The 24342-nt window shown below is 46.0% G+C and overlaps 1 protein-coding gene across 1 annotated transcript in view; it reads left to right on the top strand.

The window, feature by feature from the left end:
- Positions 1–24342, top strand: part of lepr (leptin receptor) — a gene marked incomplete at both ends in the record, with an annotated part of 90127 nt that overhangs the window by 59633 nt on the left and 6152 nt on the right. Inside the window, 7 exons of the mRNA XM_084311285.1 lie at positions 876–1108; positions 3457–3611; positions 5172–5325; positions 7016–7098; positions 17387–17597; positions 21990–22169; positions 24180–24263. Of these exons, the coding sequence (XP_084167411.1) occupies positions 876–1108; positions 3457–3611; positions 5172–5325; positions 7016–7098; positions 17387–17597; positions 21990–22169; positions 24180–24263 (1100 nt within the window). The remainder of the gene's footprint in view (positions 1–875; positions 1109–3456; positions 3612–5171; positions 5326–7015; positions 7099–17386; positions 17598–21989; positions 22170–24179; positions 24264–24342) is intronic.

The raw sequence follows: 24342 nt of genomic DNA, 5'->3' as shown, positions 1-24342 counted from the left end.
GATGAGTAGAATTTTGAACTGAATCCTGTCCATGATGGGGAGCCAGTGGAGATCGTGGAGGATGGGGGTGATGTGGTCGGAGCGGCGGGTGGAGGTGAGCATGCGAGCAGCAGAGTTTTGGACGTATTGTAGTTTATTGAGGATTTTGGTGGATGTACCATACAGAATGCTGTTGCAGTAGTCCAGTCGGGAAGTGATGAGTGCGTGGGTCAGTGTTTCGGCAGCAGAGAAGGATAGTGAGAGGCGTAGACGGTCAATGTTCCTGAGGTGGAAGAAGGCAGTTTTAGTGATCTGGTTTACATGCAGGTGGAAGGAAAGGGTGGGGTCGAGAATGATACCTAGGTTGCGGACGTGGGTGGAGGGGGTGAAAATTGGAGCCTGTCAATGCTGACTGAAAAATCCTGGGTGGGGCGGGTCAGGGAATTTGGGCCAAGTTCAGATTTGTCACAGTTGAGTTTAAGAACGTTTTTTTGCATCCAGATTTTTATGTCAGAAAGCCAGGTGATGAGGGTGGAGTGGGTGGCGGCAGTGATGGTCTTGGTGGAAAGGTAGAGCTGTGTGTCATCAGCATAGCAGTGGAATCGGAGGCCATGTTTGCGGAGGACCTACAGTGTGTTCTTTGTGAATAAAGCACACAAGGCCCTGAGCTGTTTGTCTAACTGGCTGCTGTTGAAATCAAAGATGACTCACAAGATTAATCCCTGACGTCACACCAGATTCTCAAGATTCTCTCTCTCTCTCTCTCTCTCTCTCTCTCTCTCTCTCTCTCTCTCTCTCTCTCTCTCTCTCTCTCTCTCTCTCTCTCTCTCTCTCTCTCTCTCTCTCTCTCTCTCTCTCTCTCTCTCTCTCTCTCTCTCCCTCCCTCCCTCCCCTAGGTGGGCAGACCTGCCATGTGAGGTGATGGAGGAGAGGGAGCGTGCCGGGGAGGTGGTGGAGGGGGAGGTGGGCAGGTCAGAGTGCCAGACAGGGGGTCTGCGGGGGACCGGGGGGGTGAAGAGCTGCGTCATCAAGCCCCTGAGGATGAACTGCTACAAGCTGTGGCTGGAGCTCCCGTCTGCCCAGGGCTCTGTGACGTCCAGGGCGGTCTACGTGTCGCCCTCCGACCACGGTCAGTCTCTGTCCTGCTCCCTACCTGTCTCTGTCCTGCTCCCTACCTGTCTCTGTCCTGCTCCCTACCTGTCTCTGTCCTGCTCCCTACCTGTCTCTGTCCTGCTCCCTACCTGTCTCTGTCCTGCTCCCTACCTGTCCTGCTCCCTACCTGACTCTGTCCTGCTCCCTACCTGTCTCTGTCCTGCTCCCTACCTGTCTCTGTCCTGCTCCCTACCTGTCTCTGTCCTGCTCCCTACCTGTCTCTGTCCTGCTCCCTACCTGTCTCTGTCCTGCTCCCTACCTGACTCTGTCCTGCTCCCTACCTGTCTCTGTCCTGCTCCCTACCTGTCTCTGTCCTGCTCCCTACCTGTCTCTGTCCTGCTCCCTACCTGTCTCTGTCCTGCTCCCTACCTGTCTCTGTCCTGCTCCCTACCTGTCTCTGTCCTGCTCCCTACCTGACTCTGTCCTGCTCCCTACCTGTCTCTGTCCTGCTCCCTACCTGTCTCTGTCCTGCTCCCTACCTGTCTCTGTCCTGCTCCCTACCTGACTCTGTCCTGCTCCCTACCTGTCTCTGTCCTGCTCCCTACCTGTCTCTGTCCTGCTCCCTACCTGTCTCTGTCCTGCTCCCTACCTGTCTCTGTCCTGCTCCCTACCTGTCTCTGTCCTGCTCCCTACCTGTCTCTGTCCTGCTCCCTACCTGTCCTGCTCCCTACCTGTCTCTGTCCTGCTCCCTACCTGTCTCTGTCCTGCTCCCTACCTGTCTCTGTCCTGCTCCCTACCTGTCTCTGTCCTGCTCCCTACCTGTCTCTGTCCTGCTCCCTACCTGTCCTGCTCCCTACCTGACCCTGTCCTGCTCCCTACCTGTCTCTGTCCTGCTCCCTACCTGTCTCTGTCCTGCTCCCTACCTGTCTCTGTCCTGCTCCCTACCTGACTCTGTCCTGCTCCCTACCTGTCTCTGTCCTGCTCCCTACCTGTCTCTGTCCTGCTCCCTACCTGTCCTGCTCCCTACCTGTCTCTGTCCTGCTCCCTACCTGTCTCTGCCCTGCTCCCTACCTGACTCTGTCCTGCTCCCTACCTGTCCTGCTCCCTACCTGTCCTGCTCCCTACCTGTCTCTGTCCTGCTCCCTACCTGTCCTGCTCCCTACCTGACTCTGTCCTGCTCCCTACCTGTCCTGCTCCCTACCTGTCTCTGTCCTGCTCCCTACCTGTCCTGCTCCCTACCTGACTCTGTCCTGCTCCCTACCTGTCTCTGTCCTGCTCCCTACCTGTCTCTGTCCTGCTCCCTACCTGTCCTGCTCCCTACACATCCTGCTCCCTACACATCCTGCTCCCTACACATCCTGCTCCCTACACATCCTTCCGATATGGTTCATAGGAGGTGTACTGTATATATATCCTAACAATGCTACTACTTCTAACATTGCTATGAGGTTTATATCCTAACATTGCTATGATGTGTATATCCTGACATTGCTATGAGGTTTATATCCTGACATTGCTATGAGGTTTATATCCTAACATTGCTATGAGGTTTATATCCTAACATTGCTATGAGGTTTATATCCTAACATTGCTATGAGGTTTATATCCTAACATTGCTATGAGGTTTATATCCTAACATTGCTATGAGGTGTATATCCTAACATTGCTATGATGTGTATATCCTGACATTGCTATGAGGTTTATATCCTAACATTGCTATGAGGTTTATATCCTAACATTGCTATGAGGTTTATATCCTAACATTGCTATGAGGTGTATATCCTAACATTGCTATGAGGTGTATATCCTAACATTATTTTGATGTGTATATCCTAACATTGTTTTGATGTGTAACATTGCTATGAGGTTTGTATTCTAACATTGCTAGAAGGTCTGAATCAGAATAACAGTAACACCTCATTTGGGTGTAAGAGCTCACACAAACCTCCTTTATGGCCTCATAAAGTCAAGAGCCCCATTCGTTGTCTATGTCTATTGTCTATGTCTGAATTCCTAATGGGTGGCATTTCCCTTTAACCAATGCTCATTTCCATAACCTTATCATTATATGACAGTGTACCATCTAATGACCTGATCAGGCACACTGATTTGCATAGTGAAGATCATTCAGTCCATTATGATTCTTTGGTCTTTTATCATCCTCTCATGCAAATCAAATCAAATGTATTTCAATTCAGTGGGCCGTCACATCACTCTTTACACAGATTGAACTATATAGGAAACAAGCAAATATGGAATAGCAATAAGTATGATAGATCTAAACACCCACAAAAAAACTACAAAAACCTTCAGAAACAACACACCAGTCCATTCTATCTATCCCTTCTAGTTCTGTTCTTCTCTCATCCCTGTTTCTGTCTGCAGTGAAGCCACACGCCCCCTCCAGTGTGAGGGCAGTGAGCATGCCCAGTGGCGTCCTGCTGGTGACATGGGAACCTCCATATTTGCCCGTCGAGGGCCTCCAGTGCCAAGTCCGCTACCATTCTCCCTCCGCCATGAGAGCCCAACCTGAGTGGAAGGTAAGGCTCCTCATTTTACATTTACTCATTTAGCTGAATGTTTTTATCCAAAGCCACTTACAAGTTCTGTACAACAAGTCGACAAGAAGGGTACAACTATGGCAGCTATCCTCCTATATTCCATAGTAAGGTTCCTCATTAAGTTTCCTTAGCTTTGTCACTAACTCACTCAACTCATTCAGTATCTCCCTCTTTCTTGGCTCCACTACCTGCCTGGACATTCCTAACAAGTTGGTGGACTGGTAGGAGGAATGTGTGTCTACCGACGAAAGGGTCAATATATACAGTACATAATAGTTGAAGACTCAATACGCAGAGTTCAACTAGGCTCTCTAGGGGGGCAGGTGGCGCACGGAGATTACGTTCGTCACCAACACCGGGAGACACTAGGATTCGCCTGTTCGAATCCAGCTCCCGGCGTTGCTATCAGCTTGGCTGGCCTCTCACACTGATACAATTGGCTGTATCAGGGGGTGGGAAAGCTGAAGGGTGGGTCCTGGGCGTTGTGGACAGCGACCCCTACAGTTCGGTCAGGGCGCCTGCTCAGCGAGGGTTGGAACTGAGGAGAGGTAGTGCGGCCTCCCACGCGCTACACTCTCCCCGGTGAGAACCTGCATGGCCAGGTTGGCCTGCCCCAGGCTGCACATGCGTCGGAGGAAAGCATGTGACAGTCTCCGGTCTCCCGGACCAACAGTAGGGGAAAGTACGCAACAACCAGGAAGGGTGGGATGGGAGAAAAATCGGGAAAAAGGAGGGGAAGAAAGATATATATAAAAAAAAAAAAAAAAACTAGGCTCTCTAGTGAGTACAATGTTTTCGCAAAAGTTCATCAGGTGCTCTTGGGTCTTTGTGAAAAGACAACTGGAAACAATCTGGGATCCCAGCCAAAAGGCTTTTATAGCCTTGCCACAATAAAGACGTTTTAAAACCATATAGCCATGATACAATAAAGGCCTTTTAACATGATGTAGCCATGCCACAATAAAGGCTTTTAAACATGTTTTTCTTCCCGTTATACTTTTTGAGTGCCTGGGATCTCGTCTTGTTTCCATAGTTTTTCCTTTTCCTTTTATTTTTCTCTGAGAAATTACTTTTCTCCAAATATCTTTATTGTTGATATTGTCAGCCGCACTTCTGAGAAAGCCACGTCATGCCTGCAGGTCCACAGACCCACGTGTTCCAAGTGAATCTGTCAACAGATATCTTTCTCTGGATCTTCATTGTCAACATGTTTCAATGGATTTCTTAGCAAAACACTATCCGCTGTTCTTCCGAGAATGGAGTTGAACCTTCTCTGGGCATCGCATAGATATTTGTATGTCAAGTACATTACTCAAAGCAATGTCTGAGAAAGATTCTGTGTCCTGCAGTGTTGTAGTCGAGTCACTAAATCAGGAGCCGAGTCGAGTCTCGAGTCCCCAGTGTTCAAGAATGCAATCAATGCTCGAGTCCAAGTCCAAGTCTGAGTCATCAGTGCTCAAGTCAAAGTCGAGTCACGAGTCCTGAAAATCAGGAAGTCCTGGACTCGAGTACTACAACACTGGTGTCCTGTGCTTGCAGGTCCAGAGTCCGACCCATGTACCTCTGGCTGAAGTAGCGATACCAGACATGTGTAAGGAGTACGTGTCCCAGGTCCGCTGCATGCACACCAACGGTACCGGCTACTGGAGTGACTGGAGCGACCAGGTCTACTCCACTCCTCAGAACAGCAGAGGTAGCCAACACCATACATTATCAACTAGAGATGCATCCATAACAACAGCAGAGGTAGCTAACACCATGCATGATCTACTAGAGATGCATCCATAACAACAGCAGAGGTAGCCAACATCATACATTATCAACTAGAGATGCATCCATAACAACAGCAGAGGTAGCTAACATCATACATGATCAACTAGAGATGCATCCATAACAACAGCAGAGGTAGATAACACCATACATTATCAACTAGAGATGCATCCATAACAACAGCAGAGGTAGCTAACACCATACATTATCTACTAGAGATGCATCCATAACAACAGCAGAGGTAGATAACACCATACATTATCAACTAGAGATGCATCCATAACAGCAGAGGTAGCCAACACCATACATTATCTACTAGAGATACATCCAGAACAACAGCAGAGGTAGCTAACATCATACATTATCAACTAGAGATGCATCCAGATAGGCCAGAGGATGTTTATGTACAGTTTATGTACAATGTACAGTTTCTTCGTCAAATGTATATAATGTATGTACTGTATCTGTATCAAATGTATACTCTCCTTTTTATTTAAAATTTTTTTTACTCTTTTTGTATCACAAACAGTACTGTATTTGTAAATCTGGTATCAATCAATCAAATTTATGTATGTCATAAATGTATAGATGTAGTAGTACTGTCTATCTGTATGTCATGTATGTCATATATGTTATGATGAATTGAAAATGGGGGACCCTGATGTAAACAAGACGAAAGTATTTCTCTGGTCTGCATCCCCTCAACAATTGTGTGTATTGAGCTGTACTGTATTGTACCCATTCTGCAATCTGTTAATAAAGTGTTCAATCAATCAATCAATCAATCAATCAATATAGCTTATCTCTTCTGAGAAGACCATGATGTATCCAGAACAACACACACACACACACACACACACACACACACACACACACACACACACACACACACACACACACACACACACACACACACACACACACACACACACACACACACACACACGCACACACCTACACACTGGGTGAGCTGTACCTTAATATTGTAAGTGTTAATTGCTTTTCCCATCAGGACTGATGCACAAACATGTACTGTCACACACACCCACACACTCATACAAACACAAGCACAATATAAACATAATTTAATGTAGCATAATGTTACTTTGTGTGCACAAATGATAAAAGCACATTAGACCACCATTTACACAAACACTGGTAAAAGCTCTTTGCTATTATGCACATGTACTTCCAGCTCTGATGCACAAAGACACACATACATACACACACAAACACTCACACATACACACACAAACACTTAAACAGACTCACACAGTCAGAAACACACACACACACCACCATCACTGTCTCTAACCTTTCACATGGATGATACACACACACACACACATGTAAGCGTGGACCCAATGCATGTTCACACACAAACACACATAGGCTTGTACACACACACACACACACACACACACACACACACACACACACACACACAGGCTTGTACACACACACACACACACACACACACACACACACACACACACACACACACACACACACACACACACACACACACACACACACACACACACACACACACACACACACGAACACACACAACCCAGTGGTGTGTAACATGATATTGTCTGTCCTCTCCCCAGCGCCTGAACAGGGTCCTGATTTCTGGAGAGTTCTGAAAGATGACGCGTCTAAAAACCATACAAACGTCACTCTGCTCTTCAAGGTACTGGATAAAAACCTGTTAACTACCCTTTCACTGCCACACGACAGTCGGTTAACCCTTTCACTGTGACAATACAGAAGGTTAGCCCTTTACTATCACACAACCGACGGTGATGCTCCATCATTAGCATCATTAGCTCCGCGGATGGCTAACCTTCTGTCGTGTGGCAGTGAAAGGGTTAATGTTCATGAGGATGACCAGGGTCGAATGTATTGAAACTTCATACAGAGACCTGGAGATAGAGATCCCCCCGGTATTGACAGCAGGAACCGATAGATTCAGCCAATTCTGACCAACTGGAACCAGTTGTAAATCGGAACCAGTTATAAATTGGAACCGGTTATAAATTGGAACCAGTTGTAAATTGTAAACTTTAGTATCATTAAGTATCTCGAGGCTGGGGACAGCATGTCCTCTTTTTTTGGAAATCTAAATATGGTCACCCTAGTGTATACAGCTGTATATGTACCGCTATAGTGCTACAGCTTTATATGTACCACTATGCTTTGCTATCTTCATATTATAGCTGTATATGTACCTGTGAACTGCCACAGAACAAGTGACACTTTTGGACAATGACATCCTGAGTCGTTCCTATATGACCAGTATAAATCTTTAAACTAAACTCTGGAAAGATAGCTCTATGATGGCTCTACTTATAAAAAATGGAACTGAGCCTTTAATGTCTCCATAGAAGGGGCCTGTTGTCTGTGAAAAACTGTGAAAAGGGAGTCACCCTGCGGAATGTGGGCCTCAGGAGAGGAGAGAGACAGAGACAGAGGAGAAAGAGCTGTAAAATGTTAACCCTTTCAGACGGGAAGGGGATTAAAGGTTGCGGGTTGAAAACCAGGGAGTCCTGAATCTATAGAGGGAAATCTTAAAAAACTATATAACAATTAAATGTTTAATGTGTACAGTAAAAGTTTTCATAAATGGCATGCTTATAATTAACTGTCATTAGAGAATAATACTAAAAGAATGATGGGTAAAAGCTGTTTTCTGGAGGAGATCTTTTAGGAAGCTTGATAAGAAATCCTAGGGATGGCTTCGTGCCCGGTACCATGTCACGTGATCCCCACAGACAAAGCAGTTGTCTGTTCTGAAGGAATAAGGGACTTTCTGTTACTTAAAAACCACTAGGTAACGAGAAGTAACGTTAGTACCAAGAAGGAGGAGCTCATACGAATTACGTATTGTACTCTGGTTTGCTAAACAAAAATGACATCCCTGTGACTTCACGGTGTTTAGACCAATCGGAAATATTGTAAGATGGATATAAAAGGGACGGTTGCCCTTTCAAGACCCAGACTTTTTGGGGAGAGAGGAAGATGCTGCTGCCAGACACGGGGCACAAGCCGTGCAAGATGAGATGTTCTGTTTTCTGCTTATTTTAAACTGAATTGGAAATTTTCCACTTCAGTCTCTTCTTGTAACTAGCTTTTTCTAATTAAAAATACCTCTTTATAAATATCCTTTGTATCCTTTCTTCTGACCAGACGGCCGGACGGCCGGGTAAGCATGAAATGTGTTTTGCCTTGTAACTTCACCCTTTGCGTTTTGATTAAAAAGACGGGTAAGCATGGAGATGTATTTTTGCATTGTAACTTTACCAGTAATAATAATAATAATAATAATAATAATAATAATAATAATGTGCCTGTAATGTGCCTGATTTATGATGTAAAAAACCTCCTGAGTAAGGCTTTAGCCAGACGGAGTATTAATGATGTAAAAACTTTAGAAGTGGGGCTTTATCCATACGGAGGCCTAAAGAGAAATATGTCAACCACGCGGTAGAAGGAGACATATGATTATGCATTAAGGCAAAATAGAATAAGTGGCTTTATCCCTAGCTCAGGCCTAAAGAGAGAAATATATATCAAGTAATGCCATATAGTGATAATACGTGTACTGTATCATGGGATTATCAAGTAAAGCCATACAGTGATAATATGTGTAAGTGGCTTTATCCCTAGCTATAATGGGATTATCAAGTAAAGCCATATAGTGATAATACGTGTACTGTATCATGGGATTATCAAGTAAAGCCATACAGTGATAATACGTGTAACGGATAAGGGAAATGGACCTCATCTGACAAAAGAGAGTCCGTCCCAGTGCAAATAAAATAAAAGATTCCGCAACTTCAATCACTCGACCTAAGGTCGATGACTGACGGGGGTCGGAACGGTGCATTCGCTATCTCTTGTCGGTCAGTAGTAACAACAACATTTTGTAGACTCGTTCGGTTCTGCATGTCAACCACTTCGCAGGACGCTGTTTGAAGTCAAGATGAGCAGACCAATGAGTTATGAAGTTATCGATCTGACCTAAGACCTAGCGTGGGCATTCAACATGGCGTCCCTGGCGATGTGCATTTATACTAACCAAAATAGGTGCTAAACGGCCGAAGAAGACAGGACTACTGTCAAAAGCCTCTGGAGTAAAATTAAATTACAGATTTGGCAAAAATTAAAGTAGAAAGCTCTACTGGCGACTCGAGTGGAAGGCTGTACTCGGGGATATCACAAATGAATAGAAAGCTCTATCTTGGTGATTAAAGCAACGTTTACTCACAACTAAAGGGTAACATAATGTTTATAGAGCTCTGGGGGGAGTTACAAGTGCAACATAATTTCGTGCTTTGCCCACAGGAAGCGAACTGGCCCTACCCAAGACGAGAGCCAACTACCCAAAGATACTGTTTGTGAGGAGGGGAGACTGGATGTGAAGCGAAGTCAAAACGACCGTTCACAGAAAGGCGAGCTGGATGGCTCCTAGCCCAAAGATACTGTTTGTGAGGAGGGGAGACTGGATGTGAAGCGAAGTCAAAACGACCGTTCACAGAAAGGCGAGCTGGATGGCTCCTAGCCCAAAGATACTGTTTGTGAGGAGGGGAGACTGGATGTGAAGCGAAGTCAAAACGACCGTTCACAGAAAGGCGAGCTGGATGGCTCCTAGCCCAAAGATACTGTTTGTGAGGAGGGGAGACTGGATGTGAAGCGAAGTCAAAACGACCGTTCACAGAAAGGCGAGCTGGATGGCTCCTAGCCCAAAGATACTGTTTGTGAGGAGGGGAGACTGGATGTGAAGCGAAGTCAAAACGACCGTTCACAGAAAGGCGAGCTGGATGGCTCCTAGCCCAAAGATACTGTTTGTGAGGAGGGGAGACTGGATGTGAAGCGAAGTCAAAACGACCGTTCACAGAAAGGCGAGCTGGATGGCTCCTAGCCCAAAGATACTGTTTGTGAGGAGGGGAGACTGGATGTGAAGCGAAGTCAAAACGACCGTTCACAGAAAGGCGAGCTGGATGGCTCCTAGCCCAAAGATACTGTTTGTGAGGAGGGGAGACTGGATGTGAAGCGAAGTCAAAACGACCGTTCACAGAACTGCAAGCTAACTAGCTCACCATCGGCTAACAAGCCAGTACTAACACCCATGAGCTGGCCGTAGCCAGACGGAAGCTAACTAGCACGACATCGGCTAACAAGCCAGTGCTAACACCCATGAGCTGGCCCTAGCCAGACGGAAGCTAACTAGCACGACATCGGCTAACAAGCCAGTGCTAACACCCATGAGCTGGCCCTAGCCAGACGGAAGCTAACTAGCTCGCCATCCGCCAACAAGCCAGGAGTGAACTGAATGCTAACTGGATGGCTACCTAGCCCGAGGCTACGTGACACGAAGCCAGACGGAAGCTAACTAGCTCACCATCGGCTAACAAACCAGTGCTAACATGATGTCTCACAATCATTCCCACATCATAGAGGAGGAATCACCCTCGGATGAGGGATTGGGAGTGTCCATACCCGACCTGGGTCTAGACTACCTAGGAGAACGGGAGGAACGCCCAGAGTCCCCTGAAACGTTTGCGGAAAGTGAGGAATTCACAGAACCAAGCAAATCACAATATCCAGAGCTGCCGGCTGTACAGCAAGCAGTAATTGGCACAGGAGAGAAACCTTACTGCTGTGGCCAGTGTGGAAAGAGCTTCAAGACAAAGCATCACCTTAAACAACACCACGTGGTACACACAGGAGAGAAACCTTACTGCTGTGACCAGTGTGAAAAGACCTTCAAAACGAAGGGGGATCTTAAAAGTCACCACGTGGTACACACAGGAGAGAGACCTTACTGCTGTAACCAGTGTGACATTAGCTTCAAGAGAAAGGCAGATCTTGAACGACACCACGTGGTACACACAGAAGAGAAACCTTACTGCTGTGACCAGTGTGGGAAGACCTTCAAGACGAAGGCAGAACTTAAACAACACCACACGGTACACACAGAGGAGAAACCTTACTGCTGTGACCAGTGTGGAAGGAGCTTCAAGACGAAGGATCACCTTAAACGTCACCACGTGGTACACACAGAAAATAAACCTTACGGTTGCGCCCAGTGTGAGAAGGCCTTCAAGACGAAGGGAGAGCTTAAAATTCACCACACGGTACACACAGAAGAGAAACCTTACTGCTGTGACCAGTGTGGAAAGAGCTTCAAGGCGAAGCGTAACCTTACACTACACCACATGGTACACACACGAGAGAAACCATACTACTGTGACCAGTGTTACATGAGCTTCCGGAACCTGCAAGGGCTTAAGAGACACAGACGGCGGAGGCAGCCATGCAAGGTGCCAACCTGCTTAACGGGGGCAGTAAGGGGTGATGTGTCTCGCTCAAGAACACTGCGACGCACTATCAAAGACGAGTGTGGAAATGGAAAAAACCAAGAAGACGATGTAGTCATTCTTCCTCTTTATGAGGCGCCAGGCTCCACCTCAAAACGAGTATCTCCCTCCACTGACATAGAGGCGTTCAACTCTCTAGACGAGTACCTAAAGGCCAAAAACATAAATTATGAGCACTGTTCCATTTTCTATGGCTCAGAAGAGGAGGATGGCGACATTCAGATCAAGGATCAGAACCCGAGGCCACAGATGACACCCTCAGGTGAAACTGAGTCTGAGCCTGAACAAGATGGGGAGCTAAATACCTCTGAAACTGAACACAGTTCTGATTACTCAACATATTGAGTAATAGCTCAAGAGAAGCTAGCACAAGGAGACGCTAGCTCACCAAAGGGGCTTCAATGGCCCAAATGATGGAAAGAGAAGTAAGGACCCCCGGTCAAGATCCAGGGGATAAGATGGTGGAGAAACCAACCCCCGAGCAGCAAGCAGAGATAATGGCAACAAAGGGAGAAATTACCTTCTGGGGCCCTGACACATGACACTCAAGCAAGTGCAACCTGCACTTGACGGGAGAAACATGGGGGAGAAACTAACCCCAGAGCAGCAAGCAGAGATGAGGGCAACAAAGGGAGAAATTACCTTCTGGGGCCCTGACACGTGACACTCAAGCAAGTGCAAACTACACTTGACATACCGCTCATCTGTCAAGAGGAAGAATATGTAGTGTTATTGTCATTTAGGAAGAAACATGACATAGAATACTACATGCATTTTGTATATATTTTAAGTATAATATGTAAAGATGTCCGTCCTTGCTCTAAACCCAGAGTAAAGTAAAGTGAATTTGTAATCTATTTCATTCAGAAGGGATTTCCTGACAGCAACCATTTGATAGGTTAGCACCCTACCAACCATATCAGCTGCATGAGATGTACACTCACCAGCGCCTATGGGTAACAAATTGAGACTCTGCAAACTCTCATCAAGCTTAGCACCTTGACGCGGGGGGACAGAGCAAGCATCAGGGTCTCTGTATCCGACGGGCCTATCAGATTTGTGGAGACTTGGAAGCCTCAGCATACAGGACGCTGTGGTGCTTAGGCGGCCAAGTCACTGGTTTATAGGTCTGTCAAAACGGATTGGAGGTTCCGGGGCTTAGAACATGAGTTCAAGTGAGTTGGGCTGTATACTAATTAAATAGGTATCAACAGCCGAAAGAATATTAACTGAAATAACTGCTGTCAGGTGTCTCTGGAGTAGAATTAGTTACAGATTTGAGTCAACCTTACTCAAGATTGGTCTTATCGGCAGAACCTCTCCAACCAAGACTCTTCCTAATGTTCGAGATCTGGAACACTGGTGACGTAGATGGTCTGCAGAGCGCAGCAGACAGCCAAAAGTAAATTGGTAAAAAATCTATCAGGAACAAGAGAGGGTTGATAAGTAACGACTTGAAGTAGCGGTTACTCATGACTAAAAAGTTACGTAATGTTTTCTTACAGTCAAAAACGTAGAAGGTTCTACTCAGAGAAAGAATCACACTTAAAGTATATTTTTGTGATTACGGTAAAAAGGTTTACTCATGACTTGAAGTAACTAAATGCTTACTTAAAGTCAGAACTTAAGTAGAAAAAACTCTACTTTGTGAATAGCAGGCTGAAATAGCCATTGCGAATAGCAGGCTGAAATAGCCATTGCGAGCAGGCTGAAATAGCCATTGCGAATAGGAGCGAATAGCAGGCTGAAATAGCCATTGCGAGCAGGAGCGAATAGCAGGCTAACTAGCCATTGCTAACAGGACGAGGCTACTCACATGAACAGACAGGTATATGATAACCTTGGACATGCCGGAAGTAAGAGGATGTTGGTATACCTGAGAACCAACAACATTCTCATACCTAAAGCCAAACAAAGAGCGATAACAGTCCGAAAGGCCTGTGAACAATGTGCGCTGGTAAAGGTGCGCTGGTAAAGGGACAAAACCTGAACCAGTGCCACACTCTTAGACGGGGGGGGGGGCTGTCCCCCGGAGTCAGCGAACGACGCAGCGGATGGCAAGAAGGAATATACTGACTCAGGTCAGAAATCGGAACTGGAGGAAGACCGGGATAGGTCAAGCTCCAGAGCATCCTCAAGGTCCTCATCTAGACCTCCCAGACCTCCCAGACCTCCTAGACCTCCCAGACCGGACAGAGAGACATCGGCCTGGACCCAGGTTACAGGGCGACGAGAGTCCTGAATGGACCTGAAAGAGAGAAAAGAAATTAGTCCTCTGTGGACTGTATCTGTGATGTCCTGCGAGGCCTACGGACAGGGTCACACGATAGGTCAAGCTCCAGAGCATCCTCAAGGTCCTCATCTAGACCTCCCAGACCTCCCAGACCTCCCAGACCTCCCAGACCTCCTAGACCTCCCAGACCGGACAGAGAGACATCGGCCTGGACCCAGGTTACAGGGCGACGAGAGCCCTGAATGGACCTGAAAGAGAGAAAAGAAATTAGTCCTCTGTGGACTGTATCTGTGATGTCCTGCGAGGCCTACGGACAGGGTCACACGATAGGTCAAGCTCCAGAGCATCCTCAAGGTCCTCATCTAGACCTCCCAGACCTCCCAGACCTCCCAGACCTCCCAGACCTCCTAGACCTCCCAGACCGGACAGAGAGACATCGGCCTGGACCCAGGTTACAGGGCGACGAGAGCCCTGAATGGACCTGAAAGAGAGAAAAGAAATGAGTCCTCTGTGGACTGTATCTGTGATGTCCTGCGAGGCCTACGGACAGGGTCACAAGACCAGGCCAACCACACGTCAATAGAGGACTGCTGCTACAATTCTCGGGGACCCGTGGGGGTCGCCCGAGAAGTGACAAATCAACCTACCTCAAACTATGGGAGAGATCCAAGAGGTCAGAGGGGGCGACCCCAAGATGACCAAGATGACCAAGACGACAACAGCCTGGGTGCATCGGCCGGGAACAACAGATGCAAGTCTTCCCGCCGGCTACCAGGGTAACAAGGTACCGAGATGGCAGAGGGGGTGTGGAGAGTCACAGCCACGTGACCCCACAATCGCCATCTCGTCCCCCAGTACAGACGCTATTAAGACAATGGAAAATGACCGCCCAGGATGACAGAGTGGGTGTGAAGTGCCACAGAACAAGTGACACTTTTTGACAATGACATCCTGAGTCGTTCCAATATAGCCGTATATACCTATTTTTCACATGTAATCATATGCTTCATTATTCAATTATTCATTTGATGATGGACAATGATCTCACAGGATGGCAGAGTGGGTGTGAAGTGCCACAGAACAAGTGACACTTTTGGACAATGACATCCTGAGTCGTTCCTATATGACCAGTATAAATCTTTAAACTAAACTCTGGAAAGATAGCTCTATGATGGCTCTACTTATAAAAAATGGAACTGAGCCTTTAATGTCTCCATAGAAGGGGCCTGTTGTCTGTGAAAAACTGTGAAAAGGGAGTCACCCTGCGGAATGTGGGCCTCAGGAGAGGAGAGAGACAGAGACAGAGGAGAAAGAGCTGTAAAATGTTAACCCTTTCAGACGGGAAGGGGATTAAAGGTTGCGGGTTGAAAACCAGGGAGTCCTGAATCTATAGAGGGAAATCTTAAAAAACTATATAACAATTAAATGTTTAATGTGTACAGTAAAAGTTTTCATAAATGGCATGCTTATAATTAACTGTCATTAGAGAATAATACTAAAAGAATGATGGGTAAAAACTGTTTTCTGGAGGAGATCTTTTAGGAAGCTTGATAAGAAATCCTAGGGATGGCTTCGTGCCCGGTACCATGTCACGTGATCCCCACAGACAAAGCAGTTGTCTGTTCTGAAGGAATAAGGGACTTTCTGTTACTTAAAAACCACTAGGTAACGAGAAGTAACGTTAGTACCAAGAAGGAGGAGCTCATACAAATTACGTATTGTACTCTGGTTTGCTAAACAAAAATGACATCCCTGTGACTTCACGGTGTTTAGACCAATCGGAAATATTGTAAGATGGATATAAAAGGGACGGTTGCCCTTTCAAGACCCAGAATTTTTGGGGAGAGAGGAAGATGCTGCTGCCAGACACGGGGCACAAGCCGTGCAAGATGAGATGTTCTGTTTTCTGCTTATTTTAAACTGAATTGGAAATTTTCCACTTCAGTCTCTTCTTGTAACTAGCTTTTTCTAATTAAAAATACCTCTTTATAAATATCCTTTGTATCCTTTCTTCTGACCAGACGGCCGGACGGCCGGGTAAGCATGAAATGTGTTTTGCCTTGTAACTTCACCCTTTGCGTTTTGATTAAAAAGACGGGTAAGCATGGAGATGTATTTTTGCATTGTAACTTTACCAGTAATAATAATAATAATAATAATAATAATAATAATAATAATAATGTGCCTGTAATGTGCCTGATTTATGATGTAAAAAACCTCCTGAGTAAGGCTTTAGCCAGACGGAGTATTAATGATGTAAAAACTTTAGAAGTGGGGCTTTATCCATACGGAGGCCTAAAGAGAAATATGTCAACCACGCGGTAGAAGGAGACATATGATTATGCATTAAGGCAAAATAGAATAAGTGGCTTTATCCCTAGCTCAGGCCTAAAGAGAGAAATATATATCAAGTAATGCCATATAGTGATAATACGTGTACTGTATCATGGGATTATCAAGTAAAGCCATACAGTGATAATATGTGTAAGTGGCTTTATCCCTAGCTATAATGGGATTATCAAGTAAAGCCATATAGTGATAATACATGTACTGTATCATGGGATTATCAAGTAAAGCCATACAGTGATAATACGTGTAACGGATAAGGGAAATGGACCTCATCTGACAAAAGAGAGTCCGTCCCAGTGCAAATAAAATAAAAGATTCCGCAACTTCAATCACTCGACCTAAGGTCGATGACTGACGGGGGTCGGAACGGTGCATTCGCTATCTCTTGTCGGTCAGTAGTAACAACAACATTTTGTAGACTCGTTCGGTTCTGCATGTCAACCACTTCGCAGGACGCTGTTTGAAGTCAAGATGAGCAGACCAATGAGTTATGAAGTTATCGATCTGACCTAAGACCTAGCGTGGGCATTCAACAGTACCACTACCCTTTGCTAGCTTCATATTATAGCTGTATATGTACCGCTACATTTTGCTAGCTTCATATCACAGCTGTATATGTACCGCTACATTTTGCTAGCTTCATATCACAGCTGTATATGTACCGCTATGCTTTGCTAGCTTCATATCACAGCTGTATATGTACCACTATGCTTTGCTAGCTTCATATCACAGCTGTATATGTACCGCTATGCTTTGCTTGCTTCATATCACAGCTGTATATGTACCGCTATGCTTTGCTAGCTTCATATCACAGCTGTATATGTACCGCTAGCCGCTACGCTTTGCTAGCTTCATATCACAGCTGTATCTGTATATGGATCCAGCCTCTCCCTTGTAATACTTTATGTATTCAGTACTAAAGATACATAATACTTTTCAGAGGTTATCTTTTTTTCTTCTTTTTTTAATTGCCACCATCTAAATGCAGCATGACTGTCCCTCTCTTCCCCCTTCAGCATCTCCCTGTAGAGCACTCCTACTGTGTAGATAAGCTTGACGTTCAGCACCAGGCCCCCGGGGGTGCTGTGACCAGTGAGATGATAGACCAGGGTCCCTCCTACAGCTTTGAGTGGAACCAGGAGGTCGTCACGGTAACAGTGAAAGCCCACAACAGCCTGGGCAGCTCCGCCACCAACATCCACATGACTCTGGACAAGCTGCCCAAACGTGAGTTACCCGTTCACAGCCGTGTGTGTGTGTGTGTGTGTGTGTGTGTGTGTGTGTGTGTGTGTGTGTGTGTGTGTGTGTGTGTGTGTGTGTGTGTGTGTGTGTGTGTGTGTGTGTGTGTGTGTGTGTGTGTGTGTGTGTGTGTGTGTGTGTGTGTGTGTGTGTGTGTGTGTGTAGGCGTGCGTGCGTGCGAGCGAGTGGGAGAGAGAGAGTGCGGAGGTCATTATTGTGTTCTCCATCTCTCCCGGCAACACAGTATCATCAGAAAACGTAAATAAGGCTGTCAGCGTTTGCCTCCGGCTTGGCCGGCCGTCATACTGGCTCGATTGGCAGAGTCAGCGGGAGGGAAGCCGGTGGGTGGGTCCGGGTCGTTGTAAACAGCGACTCCTACAGTTCGGTCGGGGTGCCTGCACAGCAAGGGAAGGATCTGGGAGAGGTAGTGTGACCTTCCACACGTTACACTCTCCCAGTAAGAGTCCGCGCTGCCAGGTGAAAAGAAGCGGTGGGCTGGCTACACATGTGTCGGAGGAAGCATGTGATAGTCTCCGCCCTCCCAGACCGACGGTAGGGGGTAGAGTGCGCAACGACCAGGAAGGGGATTGGGAATTGGCATAACGACTAACATTGGGAGGGGAGAAAAACGGAAAAAGAAGGGGGAAAAAGATAATAATAAAAAAATAAAAATAATACGTAAATAAAGTACTAATCAACCACAGAAAAAAGGTACATAATGTAAGTTATGTTATAACCATAAGTAATATATTTACATTTCGTATCGGTCCAAAACAAACAGCGCCACCGGAAGTCAAACTAACAATGATTGTGGTCACAGGCGAGAGCTCTCACCACTAGACTAAGACACCCATCCACCCTGATACAAACACAGCTCTCACCACTAGACTAAGACACCCACCCACCCTGATACAAACACAGCTCTCACCACTAGACTAAGACACCCACCCTGATACAAATACAGCTCTCACCACTAGACTAAGACACCCATCCACCCTGATACAAACACAGCTCTCACCACTAGACTAAGACACCCACCCACCCTGATACAAACACAGCTCTCACCACTAGACTAAGACACCCACCCTGATACAAATACAGCTCTCACCACTAGACTAAGACACCCATCCACCCTGATACAAACACAGCTCTCACCACTAGACTAAGACACCCACCCACGGTCCACCCTGATACAAACACAGCTCTCACCACTAGACTAAGACACCCACCCACGGTCCACCCTGATACAAACACAGCTCTCACCATTAGACTAAGACACCCACCCACCCTGATACAAACACAGCTCTCACCACTAGACTAAGACACCCACCCACCCTGATACAAACACAGCTCTCACCACTAGACTAAGACACCCACCATGATACAAACACAGCTCTCACCACTAGACTAAGACACCCACCCTGATACAAACACAGCTCTCACCACTAGACTAAGACACCCACCCTGATACAAACACAGCTCTCAACACTAGACTAAGACACCCACCATGATACAAACACAGCTCTCACCACTAGACTAAGACACCCACCCACCCTGATACAAACACATCTCTCATCACTAGACTAAGACACCCACCCTGATACAAACACAGCTCTCACCACTAGACTAAGACACCCACCCTGATACAAACACATCTCTCACCACTAGACTAAGACACCCACCATGATACAAACACAGCTCTCACCACTAGACTAAGACACCCACCCACCCTGATACAAACACAGCTCTCACCACTAGACTAAGACACCCACCCACCCTGATACAAACACAGCTCTCACCACTAGACTAAGACACCCACCCACCCTGATACAAACACAGCTCTCACCACTAGACTAAGACACCCACCCTGATAAAACACAGCTCTCACCACTAGACTAAGACACCCACTCACCCTGATACAAACACAGCTCTCACCACTAGACTAAGACACCCACCCTGATACAAACACAGCTCTCACCACTAGACTAAGACACCCACCCACCCTGATACAAACACAGCTCTCACCACTAGACTAAGACACCCACCCACCCTGATACAAACACAGCTCTCACCACTAGACTAAGACACCCACCCACCCTGATACAAACACAGCTCTCACCACTAGACTAAGACACCCACCCTGATACAAACACAGCTCTCAACACTAGACTAAGACACCCACCCTGATACAAACACAGCTCTCAACACTAGACTAAGACACCCACCCTGATGCAAACACAGCAATACTGTGATGATGGTTTGTTTTAACGGTTATGGTTAAGATAGAAAATTAAGGTTAGGGGTAAGGTTATGGTTAGTTTAAGGTAACAGTGTGGTTAAGGTTAGGGTTAGGATTTGCGCAAGGCTATCCGAAAAGTGTGTCTTGGTTATCTTGAAGTAAAGGCACTTGCTTCCCATGCAAGCATATCAGGTTTGTTCCCCAGCAGCACACATTGTGAATTTTCGTCAATACATATATTACTCATGACTCATTTTTCCTGTGGTCGTTAAGTATTTTTTTTTTTACATTTTAAGTGGGATCGGGCTGACCCAGGTCATCGAGGATCATGTCATTAAACACTAATGGACTGAACACACAGTTCTGCTGATTTATGACAATCTGCTAATTGAGGAAAACTTCTGTCCGCACGGGCCGAGACGTTCGTGAAAAAAGATTCAAGATATTTATTTGTCATATGCACAGTTGAACAGACAGTTACACCGTACAATAAAATCTTACTTTGCTAGTCCCTCCTTCACACAGAATCACAAAATACAGACTTAAACTACAATTAAAATATTAAGAAAAAGTTTCATGATGAAAATAAAGTAGAAAAAGAAGGCACGAGTGACAGAGTGACAGTATTGCACATTCAGTTCACAGTGTAGTGGGAGGATATAAAGTGCACTATGCATTGTTGCAAATATTGCAATTTGCAAATAATGGTGACGTGAAGTGGTCCTGGATTTTAGACTCCCTTTTAACCCCTTCTTAAAGGTGTATATGTACCGCTACACTTTGCTTGCTTCATATCACAGCCAGGCAAATTGACATAGACTGAAATTAACTTTAGATCTCCCAGGCGACGGTACGTTGTGTCATTTTATTTTACTTAAAATCCTCAGACTCATTCTATTTGACCTAAACATGAAATCCAGACTACATATTCACACACTCACCCTGGAGTAGTTGAAATGGTCTAAGGTGGAGAACCCAAAAGACCATGCCAGTCTAAATATGAGTTTCATGTTTAGTAATCAGCACAGATCTTACATGAACTGTTGCGTTGTAATCCATGCAGTGTGTGTGTTTGTGTGTGCACGGCAGTGTGTGCATTCCTTCAGCGTGTGTGTGTGTTTGTGTGTGCACGGCAGTGTGTGCGTTCCTTCAGCGTGTGGGTGTGTTTGTGTGTGCACGGCAGCGTGTGCGTTCCTTCAGCGTGTGGGTGTGTTTGTGTGTGCACGGCAGCGTGTGCGTTCCTTCAGCGTGTGTGTTTGTGTGTGCACGGCAGCGTGTGCGTTCCTTCAGCATGTGTGTTTGTGTGTGTGTGCAGGCAGTGATGCAGTGGTGGTACCACTCGGTACCACGCCGTCCTAGCAGTTTGCTGAGCAGAAGTGCGCACACGAAAAAATGCATTCACAACTTTCACTCTACTGTCACGCCGTGCGCCAAGTACCCGGCACTTATCACCTAGTCTTTGCATAGCATAACAAAGAAAGAGAAGTGCAAGACCAAAATACACGCCCTGTGGGGGGTTTGCTTGAGCTGGTCTGTGCACACGCGAGGGTCGGGAACATGTATGCGCGTGCATGGCGTCCAGGCAGTTCTGATATTACGACTGCACCCATGTGTGCAGGCCAGCGCATGCGTTCCTTCAGCATGTGTGTTTGTGTGTGTGTGCAGGCCAGCGCATGCGTTCCTTCAGCATGTGTGTTTGTGTGTGTGTGTGCAGGCCAGTGCATGCGTTCCTTCAGCATGTGTGTTTGTGTGTGTGTGCAGGCCAGTGCATGCGTTCCTTCAGCATGTGTGTTTGTGTGTGTGTGTGCAGGCCAGCGCATGCGTTCCTTCAGCATGTGTGTTTGTGTGTGTGTGCAGGCCAGTGCATGCGTTCCTTCAGCATGTGTGTTTGCGTGTGTGTGCAGGCCAGCGCGTGCGCTCCTTCAACATGTGTGTTTGTGTGTGTGTGCAGGCCAGCGCGTGCGCTCCTTCAACATGTGTGTTTGTGTGTGTGTGCAGGCCAGCACGTGCGCTCCTTCAACATGTGTGTTTGTGTGTGTGTGCAGGCCAGCGTGTGCGCTCCTTCAACATGTGTGTTTGTGTGTGTGTGCAGGCCAGCGCGTGCGCTCCTTCAACATGTGTGTTTGTGTGTGTGTGTGCAGGCCAGCACGTGCGCTCCTTCAGCGTGTCTATGGTGAACAGCACCTGTGTCGCCCTCTGCTGGAGCCTCCTGGAGAAGCACGGCCTGCTGCCCCTGGTCATGGTGGTGCAGTGGGACACACAGAGCCAGGCTGGGAGCTGGGAGAGGATCCCTTACACAGACCGCACGGTTTACCTCAAAGGTAGGGGGGGGGGGGGGGGGGGGGGGGGGGAGAGGGAGAGGGAGAGGGAGAGGGAGAGGGAGAGGGAGAGAGAGGGAGAGAGAGAGAGATAGAGAGAGAGAGAGAGAGAGAGAGGGGGGGGACTGAGAAAGAGAGAGATCGAACATTGTACATATGTCTATACTGAACACTGTGACTAGAGCCATATGAAATCCGTTACATTTTTTTCCAAATTCCATTTTATTTTTTTCCAAATTCCGTTTTTTCCGTTTTAATATTTCAGAATTCTGTATTTTGCTTTGTACGCTCATTTTACCATCAGAAATAGTGTCTAATAAGTGAGAATGAATAAATGTCCACAATTTAATAAGATATAACAGTCCATTTAATAGGGCTGTCTTAAATACTTCGAAGCTTCGTTCGATGGGCATGGGATTCGAATATGAAAATAAAATTCGATTATTAAAAAGAAAAAAATTATATATATTTTTGCAAAATCAACTCTGCCTCTCTTTGTTAACTACACTTAACTACAACAAGCAATGCTGTTTGTTATTTAAGATGAGGTCGGACTCGGCACTGACAGATTTGTGTTCATTGTGCTGCTTTTATGAAGCCTCAAATGACGGCTTACAATATTTCATGAAAGCAAAGTGTTTTGTTTGTCTAAGATTTAAAAAGGTTTAAACTTTACAGCACTGACAAAGTTGAACAAAGTGCTGTACAAGTCCCACACATTTTTTTTTTTTTTTTATTTATTATAGTTGATTCCATTTTTATTGCTCAATTCCGCGATTCTGTCTGTGATCGCGGATTCCATATGGCTCTAACTGTGACCTCTATTTTTACTTCTTTTTACATGCTACTTTATTTTATTTCATACTTATCTTGTCTAGCACAGTCTCTGGAGCGTAACAGTAAGAAGCATTTTGTATAAAAGTATTCTGTACTTCTGTATGACAACTATTAGAGAAACTAGAAACTTGAAAATTGAGATAAGATAGAGAGAGGGGGGGGACTGAGAAACAATGAGAGCAGAGAGAGAGAGCAAGAGAGATTTGTTGAGGGTCTTTAATGACTGTATGAACCAGGGCTGTGTCAGAATGGACCCCATCCCAGAATGGATTCCCACCGTGGGGTATTATCGCCCCCTGGTGGCCATACGATACTCTGATTTGATACTGATTTTGCAGGCTATTGGAGTAGGCAGTAGGGTATATCTGCAGAGCCACAGAGCCCAACGTCTGGGCGGGGCTTCGTAGCGTGGACGGGCTTGAGGCGGGGCTTCGTGGCGAGGACAAGTCTTGTGGCATGGACAAGTCTTTGTTGGAGTGTGCATGTGTGTGTGCATGCGTGTGGACTGCACGTGAGAGTATAAAGAGTCCATTTTCTATCGCCATGCTCTAAGACAAACTCTAATCTTAACCAACTTCGAAAGAGTGCCTAAGCTTAACCAGTGTAGAAACAGGCGTCGGCGGAAAGTATAGACGCGTCCATGCCACAAGACTTGTCCACGCCACGAAGCCCCGCCTCAAGCCCGTCCACGCCACGAAGCCCCGCCCAGACGTTGGGCTCTGTGGCTCTGCAGATATATGCTATTGGGCTATTGGGAGGCTAATACAATGTATATACATAATATACATTTAGCCTGTCTTCAGGTTACTGATCTGCTAGCCAGTAATGTAATACAGTACAATACAGAGTATTTAGATTACTTTACATCACAGATACACCCACAATTCTGTCTTTTGGTTTGGTTTATTAGGATCCCCATTAAGTTGACACAAAGAGTGCCGACTGGTCTACCTGGGGTCCCACTTACTAAAACGTAGAAAGAAAAACTAATAAAAATAAATCGAATCAAATACAAACAAGCAAGGATTGTAACCAGATGGAAGGAGAGAGATGTGAACAATACACCTGTTTAACCCTGCATTAATAATATTAATAATAACAAATATTATTGTTATTAATGTTATTTGTATTTATTATGTATGTATGTATTATTTATTATGTAATGTTATTTCCCAGGTGATTTCTTCAGCTCAGAGCAGTACGTCTTCACCCTGTACCCAGTGTTCCATGACGGAGAGGGAGAACCAGTGCATACTATAGGTAAACATAATCACATCATTATTATGCCCTATTGCCCTACCCACAGCCGTAAAAAGATGTGAATCCCTACCCACATTCA

Source organism: Notolepis coatsorum, assembly GCF_963971535.1.
Source record: "Notolepis coatsorum genome assembly, chromosome: 3".
NCBI lineage: Eukaryota > Metazoa > Chordata > Actinopteri > Aulopiformes > Paralepididae > Notolepis > Notolepis coatsorum.
Note: the sequence above shows the minus strand (reverse complement) of the source record. Positions and strands in the feature narration are given on the sequence as shown.